The sequence below is a fragment of the Girardinichthys multiradiatus genome, chromosome 24 (genome assembly GCF_021462225.1).
Source record: "Girardinichthys multiradiatus isolate DD_20200921_A chromosome 24, DD_fGirMul_XY1, whole genome shotgun sequence".
In the NCBI taxonomy this organism is placed as follows: domain Eukaryota; kingdom Metazoa; phylum Chordata; class Actinopteri; order Cyprinodontiformes; family Goodeidae; genus Girardinichthys; species Girardinichthys multiradiatus.
The window spans coordinates 18230244-18246766 of NC_061816.1; the positions used below are offsets into that span (position 1 = coordinate 18230244).

The window sequence follows — 16523 nt, forward strand, 5'->3', positions numbered from 1 at the left end:
GGATGATTTTGGCATACAGCTCATGAAAACCCAAAATTCCTATCTCACAAAATTAGCATATTTCATCCGACCAATAAAAGAAAAGTGTTTTTAATACAAAAAACGTCAACCTTCAAATAATCATGTACAGTTATGCACTCAATACTTGGTCGGGAATCCTTTTGCAGAAATGACTGCTTCAATGCGGCGTGGCATGGAGGCAATCAGCCTGTGGCACTGCTGAGGTCTTATGGAGGCCCAGGATGCTTCGATAGCGGCCTTTAGCTCATCCAGAGTGTTGGGTCTTGAGTCTCTCAACGTTCTCTTCACAATATCCCACAGATTCTCTATGGGGTTCAGGTCAGGAGAGTTGGCAGGCCAATTGAGCACAGTGATACCATGGTCAGTAAACCATTTACCAGTGGTTTTGGCACTGTGAGCAGGTGCCAGGTCGTGCTGAAAAATGAAATCTTCATCTCCATAAAGCTTTTCAGCAGATGGAAGCATGAATTGCTCCAAAATCTCCTGATAGCTAGCTGCATTGACCCTGCCCTTGATAAAACACAGTGGACCAACACCAGCAGCTGACACGGCACCCCAGACCATCACTGACTGTGGGTACTTGACACTGGACTTCTGGCATTTTGGCATTTCCTTCTCCCCAGTCTTCCTCCAGACTCTGGCACCTTGATTTCCAAATGACTTGCAGAATTTTCTTTCATCCGAAAAAAGTACTTTGGACCACTGAGCAACAGTCCAGTGCTGCTTCTCTGTAGCCCAGGTCAGGCGCTTCTGCCGCTGTTTCTGGTTCAAAAGTGGCTTGACCTGGGGAATGCGGCACCTGTAGCCCATTTCCTGCACACACCTGTGCACGGTGGCTCTGGATGTTTCTACTCCAGACTCAGTCCACTGCTTCCGCAGGTCCCCCAAGGTCTGGAATCGGCCCTTCTCCACAATCTTCCTCAGGGTCCGGTCACCTCTTCTCGTTGTGCAGCGTTTTCTGCCACACTTTTTCCTTCCCACAGACTTCCCACTGAGGTGCCTTGATACAGCACTCTGGGAACAGCCTATTCGTTCAGAAATGTCTTTCTGTGTCTTACCCTCTTGCTTGAGGGTGTCAATAGTGGCCTTCTGGACAGCAGTCAGGTCGGCAGTCTTACCCATGATTGGGGTTTTGAGTGATGAACCAGGCTGGGAGTTTTAAAGGCCTCAGGAATCTTTTGCAGGTGTTTAGAGTTAACTCGTTGATTCAGATGATTAGGTTCATAGCACGTTTAGAGACCCTTTTAATGATATGCTAATTTTGTGAGATAGGAATTTTGGGTTTTCATGAGCTGTATGCCAAAATCATCTGTATTAAGACAATAAAAGACCTGAAATATTTCAGTTAGTGTGCAATGAATCTAAAATATATGAATGTTAAATTTTCATCATGACATTATGGAAAATAATGAACTTTATCACAATATGCTAATATTTTGAGAAGGACCTGTATAGTAAAGCATAATAAACACTTACCAGGTTTCCAATTGAAAGGAGGTTATCAAACTCTTTAGTCATTGGGTAGTGCTCCATGGCCATGAAAAGAGTGTTGAGGACGATGCAGATGGTGATTGCTAGATCCACAAAGGGGTCCATGACCACCATGCTAACAACCTCTTTGATTTTTAACCATGCAGGACAACAGTCCCATATCAGACAAGTGTTGGCAAATCTATACCAACAAGGCGGGCACTTCTGTCTTGACTCTTCGAGCTCTGGAGAAAGAGGAGTATTCTTTAAAAACAATCTAAAATATTTGCACAGGATTCAACCTTTTCTCTTAATATGTTGTCTCCTCACCCTGGCTGTATATACAGACACGATGAACAACAAAAGTGAAAAAAGTAAGCTTAAAACAAGAAGCGCAGAAAGATGCTGACCTTCCATGGTGTTGGTGAGTATACTGGCCACACTCATGGCTCTCTGTCGGCCCCCTGGTTCATCCAAATAGTCCATGGATGGCTGGAGGAATCCTGATCTGCGTTTCTTTTTCTCAGTATCTGTTGTTGTTCCCTAATATTAAAAAATAAAATCTTAATCAGTCAGTATTTTTTATTTTATTTCATGTCATGTTATCATTTGCTTCCCGGATAAGTCCTGAGTCTTTCTTACTTGTTTCCTTGGCTTAGTTGTAAGAGATGTATATTTTTTGGATGGAAATTAGTAAGACAAGTGTTTTTGGAACAAAATTGGAATAAAAGGATGGGAATAAACCAAACTGTAAGGAGGTAAATGTGAAAATAAACCATAAAAACATTAAGTCACCTCAGGCAGCAGGAGACCTACAGGAGAGGTTGTAACAGATGTTCCACCGACCAGCGACACCACACCATTGCAGTCTACAGAGCAGTGCATCTTTCCATTGACAGGTAACACAATCCGTGGCGCCCCAAGGCTTATCTGGCTGACAGCGCTGCAGCGCCGCTCAAGGCGCCGTGGCAAGAACAAGGACCCTCGGCGACTGTCGCTCTCCTCAAAGGTGCTGTGTTCGTCGTCAGCGAAGTCGTTTTCTGAGCCCATGTCGCGGGCTCGGCCACGGAAGCTAAAGAGGCTGGCACGGCTGTTCCTTCGAGGTGAGAAGAGGGAACCACGGACACTGAGGAGAGACTAGAGAAGAGAGAATAGAAACGTGGTGTTACAGAGTTGCTGAGAGAACAGTTGAACTCATAAAAAAGGCTGTGCATTTCAGTCAAAGTCCCATGTGAGACAAGGTGACAGGATTTTCTTTAAGGTAATCAGAGTAAAAGGGGGATGAATACAAAAGCATGCCACACTTTTCAGATTTGTGCTTGTAAATATTTTGAAAACCATGTATCACTTTCCCTCCACTTCACAATGCTATTTAATACTTTGTATTAAAGGTTGGTATTATAATGCTACACAATGTGGAAATGTTCAAGGTGTGTAAATACTTTTGCAAGGCACTATACATTGTTATACCTGCTCCTTTTTTTTATTTTCACCTTTTCCACACTTGTCAAGTTTCATTAAATATTCTTTTCAGTCTATGATCAACCTCCTGTGTAAAGTTAGAATTTACCTGGTTGGGTGAGGAGCATCGTTTTTCATAGGAAAGCCGGTTGGCATCGATGGAGAAGCGGAAGCTGGACCTCTTGATGCTGTCCTCAGACATAGACTTATGGAACTTGTCGCACACGCCCCTCTCCTCCTCCTCCTCTCGCTGCTTTCTCTTCTTCCGCCTGTTGCGTCGCTCCTTGGCACTTTTCGAGCTCAGCTTGGACGTCCCCGAAGAGGACTCAGAGGTGGGGCCCCCTCTCCCGCTGTACTCACCGCTCTCTGTCGCTGCTGCCGCGGCAACCTGCCAGCCAATCAGAGCACAGAGGCAGTTGTCATGGAGACCCAGTGCCTGTCTCGGAGGCTCTCGTTAGATAGGAGCGGAGGAGAGAGTCTGGCATGAAGAGCCAAATCAGCCTCAGACAACTTCTAAAAATGGGCATCTGAATGTTTTCACCCAAGCCAAAACATTCATATAGATGGAGGGGTATGTTAGATCCACTTTGCTTTAGAAAGCAAGAGAGACATATAAATCTCTGAATCTAGACAGCATTTAACAAAACACCACACATATTTTCAATTGAATTTACTACAACATGGACTGAGCCTGAATAAAAATCTGGCATTCTATTTTCCTATAAGCTGCTCCCACATAAGGCTAAAGCTGGAACTGATAACCTCCAACTCCTGTAATGTGAAAGCGATGCCAAATATATCACACACTTCTTTAAATATTTATGCATAGAAATCTTTTTTTCTACTCTTGGAAATTACCCATATGTAGCACAAAGCAAACAAAGCGAAGGAACAAGGATTTAAATGTCTGTCACCAGTGTCTGCATGTCCACTTGGCTGATAAGACTGTGTCCAACCATTAAAGGATGAAGCAGAGGTCTGACAGAAAACAAACAACACTGCAGCGCAGAAGAAGATGTCTTTGATGTACCACCAATGATATAAGCACAAACATCTCATAGAAACTGTCACAGGAAATTATTATTAAACACCTAAACAAAAGCTGACAAAAAGGCACAAAAAAGCCAAGGAGATCACTGAAACTTGCCAGTGTTCAGAAACCTTTTCCTTGTGCCAGTGCAAACTAATATTAGTTGATTTATTCCTAATTGATGGTCTATAAAAAACTGTTTCAGTACCAAGGTACAGTATATCAGAAGAAGCATCTCGTGAAGGGTAAAAAAACAAAAAGCTCCTTCAAGACCTCAGCAACCTTATTATTTCAAAAGATACTGATCACTGATTGGTCACAGATACATTTCCTAACTTCTAAATGTTCTTGTGAGGAGTGCTGGGGCCTTAATCCATACATGGGAAGAACATCATTAAGGTGCACCTTTCAAGATTTCATGATAGAGAAGACAAAAGAATAATCAGAGGACTTGAAAATCACAAACTACTGATGGGAGAGCTTAGAAATGCAGCCAACATGGCCTCTATGCAGACTCACTACACAAGACTCCACTGCTGAAGAAAAAGGATTTTGGCGTTTAAAGATAGCTGCAGACTATTTGGACAAGCCTTTTAAATAACAGGAAACTATAACGTGGTCAAATGGGTCAAAAATGTATATCTGTGTGATTGCACATACTTTGTTTGGAGGAGAAATGTCGCTGCGCATTCCCACCCAAAACCCCATACCAACACCAATGTTTGGAGGGGGGAACATCATGTTGTGAGGCTATTTTTCCAGCATATGGAACTGGATGACTTCATTTAGATTAAGTATATATTAAATAAAGTTGAAATGGTTTAGCAAGACAATCATTTCAAACAGGCATCCTTTGAAACTCACACATGGTTTCAGATAAAGAAAAAAAGCTTCTAGGGTGGCTTTGACAAATCACCTGATTTGAATCCAAGTGTAACACTCTGGAAAGAACTGAAGATCAGACTTGTGTGGGAAAATGGGTCAAAATTGGGAGCCTCGTTACCATTTGATACATTTCCAGCTTTGATAATTTTGTACCCAACTTTTTTGGGTACAAAATGTGTCAATTTGCACATTCCAGGGGACTTGATTTTTAGTTACTTTCTATGATTTGCTCAAAGTCTACTGTAAAGAAAATGTGGTTTCCTGAAGTACAATATTAGTTATTTTTGGTTTAAATCAGGGGTTTAAAATATGTCATGTGATACTGGTCAAACTGGTCCTAGCTAAGAGTAGAACCAAAATAAATGGAAATATGGTGTTTTAGAACAAATGCAGATAATAACATGTAACTGAATTAAATAATATGTGCAAGAGCAAGCCGTGAAATAGCAAGATGTGGGTAAGAAATAAGGGCAAGAATTGGTGAAAAGGCAAGTTGACCCAGTGCTCTCAAAAATCACATCTGAGCCATGAGAGACTAAATTAGGAGACATCTTGAAATTGTCATTACCAAATAGAAGGGTTTTTCTACTAGGTTAAACTTATTCAGCATGCCAGACGACTTACATAACGTAATCTATTGTCTACTGTGTTTGGACTGATTTCCTTGTATTTCTTGGATCATTACCGACTTCGTGTGTGTTATGTCAGTAGTAGAAGAAAAATATTTACTTTGAAAAACATGACATGTTTAAGATTGATTTTCACTGCCATTTCTTTTCCATTTTAGACCGATCTTTGTTATATAAATAACATAACAATAAATGACATTTTGGAGTGTGTTGTATGTTTTGTGCACTTGGGTTTAAAAAAATAATTTCACAATCTGGTAAAGATCAGACAATAAACCCCTGGGTCTGCTAGGCAACTCTGCCTCCCAGTGAAAGAATAAATACCAGTCAGAGCACTTTGCATACACTGAAAACTAACCAAACACATCAGAATGCCCAATATGTTCTGCATGCTGTCCAATTTTTAAAGACCACAAAATGTCTGCCTTCATCAAGAATCTAACCAATACAAAGCGCTACTGTTGCCAGAGTAAGTGTAAAGTTGAATAGGAAAAAATAAATTGTCCTGCCTGGGCTTCCTCCTGCTGCCTCTTCAGCTGCTCCAGCATGGCCTGGAATTCCTCCTCCTTCTGCTGAGCCTCCTCGATGGTGGCCTGGTTCTGCTCATCGTAAGCCATGGCTACCACAGCCAGGATCAAGTTAATGAGGTAAAAGGAGCCCAAGAAGATCACCAGCACAAAGAAGATCATATAGGGCTTCCCTGCTGCACGCAAAGTCTGATATAACCAACATAAAGAACAAAAACAAAGATAAACTGTTTTAATTTTAACATTTTTATTTTCTTTGTTTTCTCTCCATTATTTCATTAGAGGTTGTGGAATTGGAGCATTGACAATGAAATGTACTTTCCGACAAACCTGCTGGTAGAGGTTTTCCCAGTAGTCCTGCGTCATGAGACGGAACAGGGAGAGGAAGGCCCAACTGAATGTGTCGAAGCTTGTGTAGCCATAGTCTGGATTACGGCCCGTTTTGAGACATACAAAGCCCTCTGGACAGAGTCTTTAAAAATCAAAATAAGTTACACAGATTTACATTAAAAAAAAACTGATGAAGATAGATTTTATGACCAAGCAGTGAAGTTCAACCACCAGATGGATGATTTTTGGGACTCATATGACTAAAATCCAGGGCCACCAAACTTTAACTGGCTGTATAATAATTATTTCTTCATTGTTTGAAGCTAGCAGCAAAACCATGCTTTGAAAACAGAAAACCCTTGTTCCTGCATATGAAAAAAAAAAACATCAAATACATCAGAAGCAGCAAAAGAAGCAAAAGCAAACTAGCAGTTTTAAAGCTCGCCACGCCACTGAGGCATTTCTAGAGTTGACACTAGCTGTGTATGCTCAGCTCTGCATCTAATTGGCCATATTAATAAAACATGTCAAGTCTTACCCTGCACCGCTGCCATTTCCACAGAGCAGAGCATCCCTACGGCCAGGGAGGTAATAATAATTATCTAAAGACGAGGGGAGACAGAAGGACAACAGTCTGAGCCACATCATACAGGCGAGGCAGCAGATATTAAACAGACAGAGATGAACAGGCATCCTATGACTTTCATCAGTAAGCATTAACACTGTGCTGAGCAGAATAAGATTACAGCTTGAAACAAGTTTATATTCAGTGATGTTAAAATTACAAACTACAAAACTAGTTTTTTATTTGGATTTTATTTGATAGACCAACACAAATAGGTGATTAATGCTGAAATGGAAGGAATATGATACGTGGTTTGAAAAAAATATTTCAAATAAAAATCTGAAAGTGTGGCTTGTCTTTCTATTCAGTCTCCTTCCGTCAATATTTTATTAGACCACCTTTTAAGAGCAATTATAGCTGCTTCTTTGTGTTATTTCCACCAACCTTTTACATCCAGTGGCATTTTCTTCTCAATCTTTCCTCAATTCTGACCATCTTTCCTCCCCATACTAAAGAAAAAGAATCCCCACAGCATGATACTGCCACCACCCTATTTCACTTTGAGGAGGATGCATTATGCCTGACATTTCTGTTGCCTTTCTTGATCTTTCTGATTCAGTTTGCGCAATGCTCTCTAAAACCACACTTTTCAGATTGTCATTTATGCCAAGAATTTGAAAACAATATATCATATTTTCCTTCCACTTCACAGTAAGGACTGTATTATGTTGGTCCATAACATCCCAATAAAATACACTGGCATTTGTGGATGTAATGTGAATAAATGTGACAAAGTTCAAGTGGTATACATATTTTTGCATGGCACTGTAGATCCTGCTTTTTTTTCTTTTTATATCTGTCTAGATAAAAAAAAAAATTCTTGAAAGAAGTGTTAATGTGATGTTAGAAGCACTTGTTTATTTCTATGACTGTAAATAAAATCCCCCATCCGATTCAGTTGCCAAGCCATATCCCAACAACTTCATTTTAATCAGCTTTGGCTGTATCTCTCGCCTTGTTTGTCGCGACTATGCCTCAGCTTGTCATGTAGCGGGTGCATGTCTTCTTGATATCCTGCTGGCGGTCAGTGACTCACTCTCCTGCACCACTTTAGGCTGCTCATGGCACACAGATGGACTACAGGACAATGAAGGCTACTGGTGAGGGGGCGAAAAGTGGAGGTTCTCATTGTTGTGATGATTATCCGATACATTTGACCCGTTCTCCCGGGAGCTTTTATTCGAGACGTGTAACCCGCGCTCCAAGCCATTTCTGCCACTCGGCATCATGGCAGCCAATCAGTGTGTCCGACCTCCCCAACAGCCCCTACCCAGAACCATGTCTGTACATAAGATGCCAGTCTGCAGCGGGGTCTAACTTAACCCCAGTTAACCCTCTACATGTGCCCTTAAGAGACATGCAGCTTTCTTTTCACACTGTATCACTTGGCTTACTCTCATCACTGATGTACTCCGTCCAGTTTAGCGTAGCATTGAAAGGACCTGTGTCGTTGCCAGTGATGTTGATGCTGCTGTTGTTGTTGAAGTTTAGCACACGCACGCACTTCTGCCTCAGGTTGCCCATGAAGAGCTGCAGGCCGATCAGAGCGAAGACGCTGAGGCAGAACACGGTGAGGATCATCACATCCGACAGCTTCTTCACAGACTGAATCAGAGCGCCAACTATGGTCTTCAGGCCTAAACGAGGGAGCGGGTGAAGAGGCAAAGAGGAGGCAGATCACAGAGTGATTAGTCACTGTAAATTATAGCTTGATCAGAGAGACACAGTTATTAAGAGCTTACAGTAGCGGGCAGCCATGGGATTCTGCAGTTAAAATTCCTGTATGAAATGTTTGCTGTCATACTGGATTCAGGCTGACAAATTTCACTGCTGATGTAAAATTGATTTTTGCTAAGTTTTTTTTTTTTTTTAGAAACATTTCAAGAACTTTACTTAGAAATCTGAGTTTAACTTTTAAAGTGAGCTGTGTTTACTGGAGCTGCAAGAGTCCAGGACACAAGACATGCTGGATTTTATATTTGTGTGACACAACACAATGTACAGGTTGTTTTTTTATGAGATTTTATCTGATAGACAGACACAAAGTAGTGCATAATTCTAAGTAGAAGAAAATGGATAGAAGGTTTTGAAATGGTTTTTAAAAATAAAAACTGGAAAAACCTGCCATGAATTTGTACACACATACCTATGAATAAAATCCTGTGCAACATCTCCCCGAGCTCTGTTCTGAAAACGCCAATTACACAAGTGTAAAACCGACAAGCCAGGCAAAGACAGGATTAAACAGCAAAGGAGCCAACGGGCTCTGGAGGAGCAGTAGAGATCCAAAGCTGAGGTGGGAGAAACTGTGGACTATTTATCATGCACCGCACTAATCTGGACTCTACAGAAGAGGGACAAGATAAAAAAACATGCTGAAAGAAAGCCTCAAGAAATCCTCTTTGCAGTTTGTCATGAGCCATGAAGAGTAACAGAGCAAAGATTAGGGAGGAGGACCTCTGCTCAGATGAGACCCAAACCAAACCTTTGGGCCTCCAAACAAAAACTGTTTGCTGAGCTGTCTGTGGGGGTGGAAACTAAAACTGCAGTATCATGCTGTGGGGGTGCATCTCTCTAGCAGGGACAAATAAGCTGGTGAGATGTGATGGGAAACTGGTACTGAATTCAAATGACAATTTGAGACAAACTACAGACAACAGAGATGTTGTCTGACCCTCTGGATGAAATTTGACTGAGCTTGAGCTCATTTGCAAAGAAGAATGTGCAAAATCTCCAATCTCCATTTGCACAAAGCTGGTAAAAACTTATCTCAAAAGCCTTGCAAAGAACTGCAGGTGGATGAATACAAACACACACATTTTTCAGATTGTTTTTTTGCAAAATAAATAATGGTAATAATTCAAACCATGTAACATTTCCTTGCACTTATTTATGCACATGTTTTGTGTCGGTCTATCATATAAGATCCCAATAAAATACACTGAGTCTGTAGTTGCAATATGACAAGGAGTTAAAAAGGCCCTGTAACTGGTTCTTTTTGCTGCAGGTGAGTGAAGGAAAGGGGGACAGAGATTTCACACCTACACCTGATAACTGTCATCATTTTTCTTTTGATAACAATGCTTGGCGAACCGACGCACTGCCATATTATCACTACTCTTGTTGCAAATGTTTTCCATTTGTTTTGTTAACTCTATTCTTCCACAATTTGTTTACATACGAAAACACCAACATGTGCTGGTACTGGTTCTACATGCTTTGCACTGGCACAAGAACAAAACCAAGAGAATTTAAAGCAAATCTACAGCTTTACGTCAGAAAGCGTCTTACTACTTCACCTAAAAAGGCTGAGATTCACACTGCACTGTTGTTATGGAGCAATGTTTTCATTGCTTTTTAAGGGTAAATTAAGTATTTAAAGTAGCCAACCTAATTCCCAAAACTATAATAGGCCTAATAAAACACTTAACCCTTGAGCAAGCCAACTAACCTATCTGCTTTCAGATCAGCTGTTAGCCAGAATTCACAGACCATACTTGTACTGTTGACCAAGATAAAGGACTAGATTTGTTTTGGAAAGATGAGTCTCACAGTTTTGTAGAGGGGGAGACACCAGCTCAGAAACTTGGATCTATGCTGAACAGAAATTAGCTGTTGCATAAATTCAGTTCCATATACAACATTCTTTGTCCAAGATACACACCATCCATCCTATTCACATGTCCAAACCATCTCAGTCTTGCCTCACTAACTTTGACTTAAACCACTCAACCAGAGCTCTGCCTCTAGTATACTCATTTTTAATCTTGTTCATCTTTGTCACCCCATCTTGTACTATGTTCCACTCCGTCTTTTGGTTAATTTAATTGTCCCTAGCCAAACACATCAGGATTCCCTACCCTCTTCTTTTAAAACCTTCCCTTTTACTTTTGCAGCTCTCCAAATTTAAATTAATGACAGATTTCTACATCCACTCAATCCATCCCACTCCCTCCCAGGGTGGTGACAGTCAGGGTTAGGAAACCATTTTGTGTTTATATTTAGTTACTGGTTTCCATGGGTCAAGCTCTAAATGTATATGTCTCTGCTTTACTCAGATGCTAAATAGGGTTCATATATTGTTTTAACAGGTAGAGAGATGTTTGATGACAATCAACCTTACGTAAAGAGCCAATCAGAGGGTCATATACACTCATCGAACATGGGTGTCAGTGATTCTGAGTTTTAAATGATGCGTAGAACTTCAATACATTTTTAAAAATAGAGTTGAGTTAACAAGTTAGAATTAATTGTTGATTTTCCCTAAACTACACTGAGTCTAAATTATAATAGAACAACTATATACATGTCACCGCTCCTCTATTTGGGTAAATGTTTCTTTAGCAAGTTGCAAAGAAACCACAAACTTTTCAAAGCCATCAACAGGCTTCTTGCATAACACTGGCTAAATACACTGTCTGGCCAAAAAAGAAGTCACCACCTGGATTAAACTAAGCAAATAGGTACGAGCCTCCCATTGGATAATTACTGCATGGGCGATTATGTTTCAGCAGGCAACAAGTTATTTAACCCCAACTGGTGCAATAAATTACTTCTCATTTCTTAAACAACCATGTGGAAAGACACAACCCTTGGTCGTGGAAAAGATGTCAGTCTGTTTCAGAAGGGTCAAAACATTGACATACATCAAGCGGAGAAAACATCTAAGGAGATTGCAGAAACTACCAAAATTGGGTTAAGAACTGTCCAACACATTAATAAAAACTGGAAGGACCCATTGTCTTTGAGGAAGAAATGTGGACGGAAAAAAATCCTGAATGATCGTGATCGGCGGACACTTAAGCGTTTGGTGAAATCAAATCGAAGAACAACAACAGTAGAACTCTGTTTAATAGTGAAAGTAAGAACATTTCCAAACGCACAATGTGAAGGGAACTTAAGGGATTGGGACTGAACAGCTGTGTAGCCTTAAGAAAACCACTAATCAGTGAAGCTAACCGGAAAAAAAAGGCTTCAATTTGCTAGGAAGCATAAAGATTGGACTCTGGAGCAATGAAAGAAGGTCATGTGCTCTGATGAGTCCAGATTTACCCTGTTTCAGAGTGATGGGCGCATCAGGGTAAGAAGAGAGGCAGGTGAAGTGATGCACCCATCATGCCTAGTGCCTACTGTACAAGTATGTGGGGACAGTACTATGATCTGGCGTTGCTGCAGTTGGTCAGGTCTGGGTTCAGCAACAGTATGTGTTCAAAGAATGAGGTCAGCTGAATATACTGAATGACCAGGTTATTCCATCAATGGATTTTTTCTTCCCTGATGGCACAGGCATATTCCAAGATGACAATGTCAGGATTCATCAGGCTTGAATTGTGAAAGAGTGGTTCAGGGAGCATGAGACATCATTCTCACACATGGATTGGCCACCACAGAGTCCAGACCTTAACCCGATTGAGAATCGTTGGGATGTGCTGGAGAAGGCTTTGCGCAGCAGTCAGACTCTACCATCATCAATGCAAGATCTTGGTGAAAAATTAATGCAACATTGGGTGGAAATAAATCTGGTGACATTGCAGGACCTTATCGAAACAATACCTCAGCAAATGTGTGTCATAATCAAAGCTAAAGGCGGTTCAATTAAATATTAGAGTGTGTGACCTTTTTTTTTTGGTGGCGACTTTCTTTTGGCCAGGGAGTGTATTTGAACAATCAGAAATGGTAAAGCTTCTTTAAATTGATTGTTTTCCTGGCACAGGCTTGGCTTTTAAGCATAGTCCTTTCATTTTAAACAGGGTTCAGGTTGAGGCCAGTCCAGTTTTAATGTTTTCAATTAGAAAGCAAAAGACTATGCTCAAAAGCACGGTCAAGGCCAGGAAAGAGGTTAACTAAGATCAGTTTTTTCTGTTAGGAAGAATGGTTAAATATCCAGCCAGAAATATGAAAGACTCTTGAAGATTGGGCAGGTTTGGCTACTATGGAAAGAAGTCTATGTAGTCAATGTGAGACTTTCAAACCTTAGAATGCATCATGTCTAGTTCTGTTACGCTGTGAGAGGTACTGGTGAATTGCACAAATTGGAGTGACAATAAGGAAGGGGCAGGACTACCTCCAACTTTTTATAACTTTACCTCCAATCAGAGAGATAGAAGGTTAAAACACAGACATTTTGTCCTGTTAGATCATCAAACAGAACAATGATCCAGAACAGACATCAAAAGTAGTTTGGAATGGACTCATAAGCTTATGGGATTGCCTCGACCTCAACCCTACTGAATGATTCATGAACTATGCTTAAAAAACCCAGTCTGTGCCAGGAAGCAAACCAATTTAACTAGAGTCTAAAACTCAGGAATTATGCCAGAAGCTTGATGATGGTTACAAAAAATCTTTAATTTCTCTACAACTTGGTAAATGATATTTAAACAAACAGTAGGCGTGTATGTATATATTTGCACATCTCTGTATGATTCTTACCCTGTGTGGATTAGAGAAAATTTGCATTAAATTTAAAATTGTTTTTGAAAATTGTGCAATAATTCCACCTCAAAAAATGATTCAAATGCACCCAGTCCAAAATGAATATGCCATTCATGCCAATGGATGTATTAGTGAATGTAAACGTCTGACCCTAAATATAGGTGACCTTTTTGTTAGTTTGTAAATTACATTATTGTGTAATTAGCTTACCACTCACCACATATTTGTACCGTAAAACACACAACATTGAACAACACATGCACAAGAAAACAAGGTAATGAGGAACCCTACACACACAAACACACACACACACACACACACACAAGAGCTTGCCACAAGAAAATCGGCTTTTGCAATGTCTCATGCAAAAAGGAAAAATAAATAGTGCACAAACTACTTGTAAGGCTCCCAAGGCAAGAATAGATTTCAACCAAAAAGAATTCTGCCTTAAAGGATGTGTCTAAAAGCCAAGAATCCTGTCAATCTGTGCAGATTGGAGCCAGATTCCAGCTTTTACTGGCCTTGGGACAAAGGCAGCATGAGGGACGGCGACAAGCACCAGGCTTAGCTACAGTGAGATGAGCTGAGAGGGGGGCATGGGTTTGAATGTTAGCGAAATGCCAGTTAGCCATTACTATATATTAACCCTACAGGCCTTGATGGCCCTCTCACCTGGGATGACTGATATTGTTTTCAGGGCTCGCAGAACCCTGAAGGTTCGCAGTGCTGAGACATTGCCCAGGTCCACAAACTCTGTGACATATCTGTAAGGGAATGCAGGGGAGGGAGGGGAGGGTGGTATGAGGGGGGTTTGGGGGGGAAGGTGTGGAACACGCACCCACAGACACACGCGCATACACAGATCAGACATCCACACACGAGGTGTGACAAGACAACAAGGAGGGTCACGGGAAGAGGAGGGGGAGAGGGGGGAACGGCAAACGGTCACACACAGAGGACAAATGGCAGGAGTGCTGGCAGCAGGCGCCCTTACCTGGTATTACTGAGATAGTTTTCAAAGCTCGCAAAACTCTGAATGTGCGCAGAGCTGAAACATTGCCTAGGTTTACAAACTCTGTTATATACCTGCAGGATTAAATGCACAGTTACTACAAAGTATTGCACAGGCATAATCCTTCTTTTAACCAGGCATCATAAATTAAAAACTCTTAAACAAAACAAATCTACTTTTTTCTGAACAGAGAACACAGTAGCAGGTCATGGTAACATTTTTCAGTGTTGTTACTGAGGGAAGAAGACGCCTCTGCTCCTAATATAAATCATTTAATGGCAGGAAGGCAGGAAACATATTTTGAAGGCTGCTATTACATCTGAAAGCATTCTAAAAAAGAAAAAGGAATGTCAAAAATATTAGTACGACAAAGATTTGAAATGAGCCACAAAATTCGGATCGGTGCATCTCTAAACAATATAAGATAAGATTTATGAAGTAATGTGATCAAAAATCTCAACATCAACAAAATCTAGACCAACAAAGAAGCATGCACTATAATGCTCAAGGCTTCGTCTTGCACTTTTTAGACAAATAGATAAAATCATTGAGGCGTGATCCAAATATGTGCCAAGGTACATGCTTTGGGGGCTCTTATCCATTATAACAGAGTACATTTACGATTCCTGGCCATGCTTTCAAAACACACACCAATAAACTTCAGATTACATTGCATCTCTCCATTCTTTCTGATCATTTTCTCACATTTAGGACCTAATAGGCCACTGGGCTGATTACCATTATAATCCTTTGGCTGCTTAATCTATGCCAGATCATTTTAGGCTGATCCTAACAAGACTTGTCATCATACTTACGCCATGAGTATGACGCTGAAATCTAGCCAGTTCCATGGGTCCCGCAGGAAAGTGAACTTCCCCACACAAAAGCCTCTGGCCAGGATCTTTATTAGGGACTCGAAGGTGTAAATCCCTGTGAATGTGTACCTGGGAAACAAGGTGAGGAAGAGAGGAAATGAGAACACATGCAGAGAGAAAGATGGATTTGGCTGCAACAATGAGACAGAGCAAAATCAAATCTATGTGTTACATTCAGTCCACTGGAAAAGACTTCAACTCTGTTCTTACAACCACAAACCTTAATGCTTTTTATTAGGATTTGTATGTGACAGACCACCAGAAAGTAGCGTATAATTGTAAAGTGGAACAAAAAATACATTGTTTTCATTAATGTTTCCCAATCTCAATCTGAAAAGTGCGGTGTGCACTTCTATCAGCTCCCTAGGGCTATACTTTACATTGCATAAGCACCACATTTACATGGGTGACTGGTAAATTAGTCCAAAAAAAGTGAAATCACAGCCCATTAGTAGCTGGCAGGTAACAGTAAGAAGCTGCTTTCTGGTTTTATTTGGTAGATCATTCCATCGACTTTCCAACATCGTTCACAACTGTGGTGCTTTGTGTTGGTCTGCCACATCAAATCCCTCAAAAAAGGTTTGTGCTTGTAAAATGACAATATGTTGAAATGCTCAAGGACCATAAATACCTCCCAAAATGCATCTGTCTACTTACTCTACATTCTTTGCCCACTCTGGGGGGTTACTCAGGGTCATGAAAGCACAGTTGGTCAGAATGGTGAACATGATCAACATGCTGAACATCGTACAAACAAAGTTAAGGTGCAGAAGGAAACAGCTGCTTGAAAGACCAATCAAAACAGTCAAAAAACATCTAGCCAGACAACATTTTAACTAACCCTGACTGCCCCCTTCATCTGTATTTTAGCGATGGGAACTAAGGACATCAAAAAGAAAGTTGAGCCACAGATTAAGTCTTCATCAGCAGCTCCTTTAATTCCCTCTTTTGTCTGATAAACCCTTTAATCCAAATCAAGCTGCATCCATCACAAACTCTGAAAAGGATATGAGTGCACTAAAACTTTAATAGCTATCCTCCTCAGAGGATTGAAGGGGTTTAGGATGTACAAGGCAGAAGTGGCATTGAAACGGAAGATTGCCTTCCCACGATTCAATACTATGAAGGTCTGAAAGACAAAAAGAACAAGAAGGTTTAGATTGGCACCATAAAAAAAACACTGTAGCTCTTCAGAAGACAGGGAAACTGCAAAGAAAACTCGT

General features: G+C 40.8%; 1 protein-coding gene across 5 annotated transcripts in view; it reads right to left on the bottom strand.

The window, feature by feature from the left end:
- Window positions 1-16523, bottom strand: part of scn1lab (sodium channel, voltage-gated, type I like, alpha b) — a 60632-nt gene that overhangs the window by 28236 nt on the left and 15873 nt on the right. For 2 of the 5 annotated variants that reach the window (XM_047355848.1, XM_047355850.1), the window contains exons 3-14: window positions 16311-16429; window positions 15958-16047; window positions 15241-15369; window positions 14086-14177; window positions 8373-8615; window positions 6892-6955; window positions 6354-6495; window positions 6006-6212; window positions 3062-3340; window positions 2287-2628; window positions 1902-2034; window positions 1498-1736 (exon numbers count right to left, since the gene is read on the bottom strand). In XM_047355848.1, the coding sequence (XP_047211804.1) occupies window positions 1498-1736; window positions 1902-2034; window positions 2287-2628; window positions 3062-3340; window positions 6006-6212; window positions 6354-6495; window positions 6892-6955; window positions 8373-8615; window positions 14086-14177; window positions 15241-15369; window positions 15958-16047; window positions 16311-16429 (2079 nt within the window). Of the gene's footprint in view, window positions 1-1497; window positions 1737-1901; window positions 2035-2286; window positions 2629-3061; window positions 3341-6005; window positions 6213-6353; window positions 6496-6891; window positions 6956-8372; window positions 8616-14085; window positions 14178-14407; window positions 14500-15240; window positions 15370-15957; window positions 16048-16310; window positions 16430-16523 lie in introns of those variants that run through there. The other 3 variants (XM_047355851.1, XM_047355849.1, XM_047355852.1) reach the window with 3 other exon arrangements.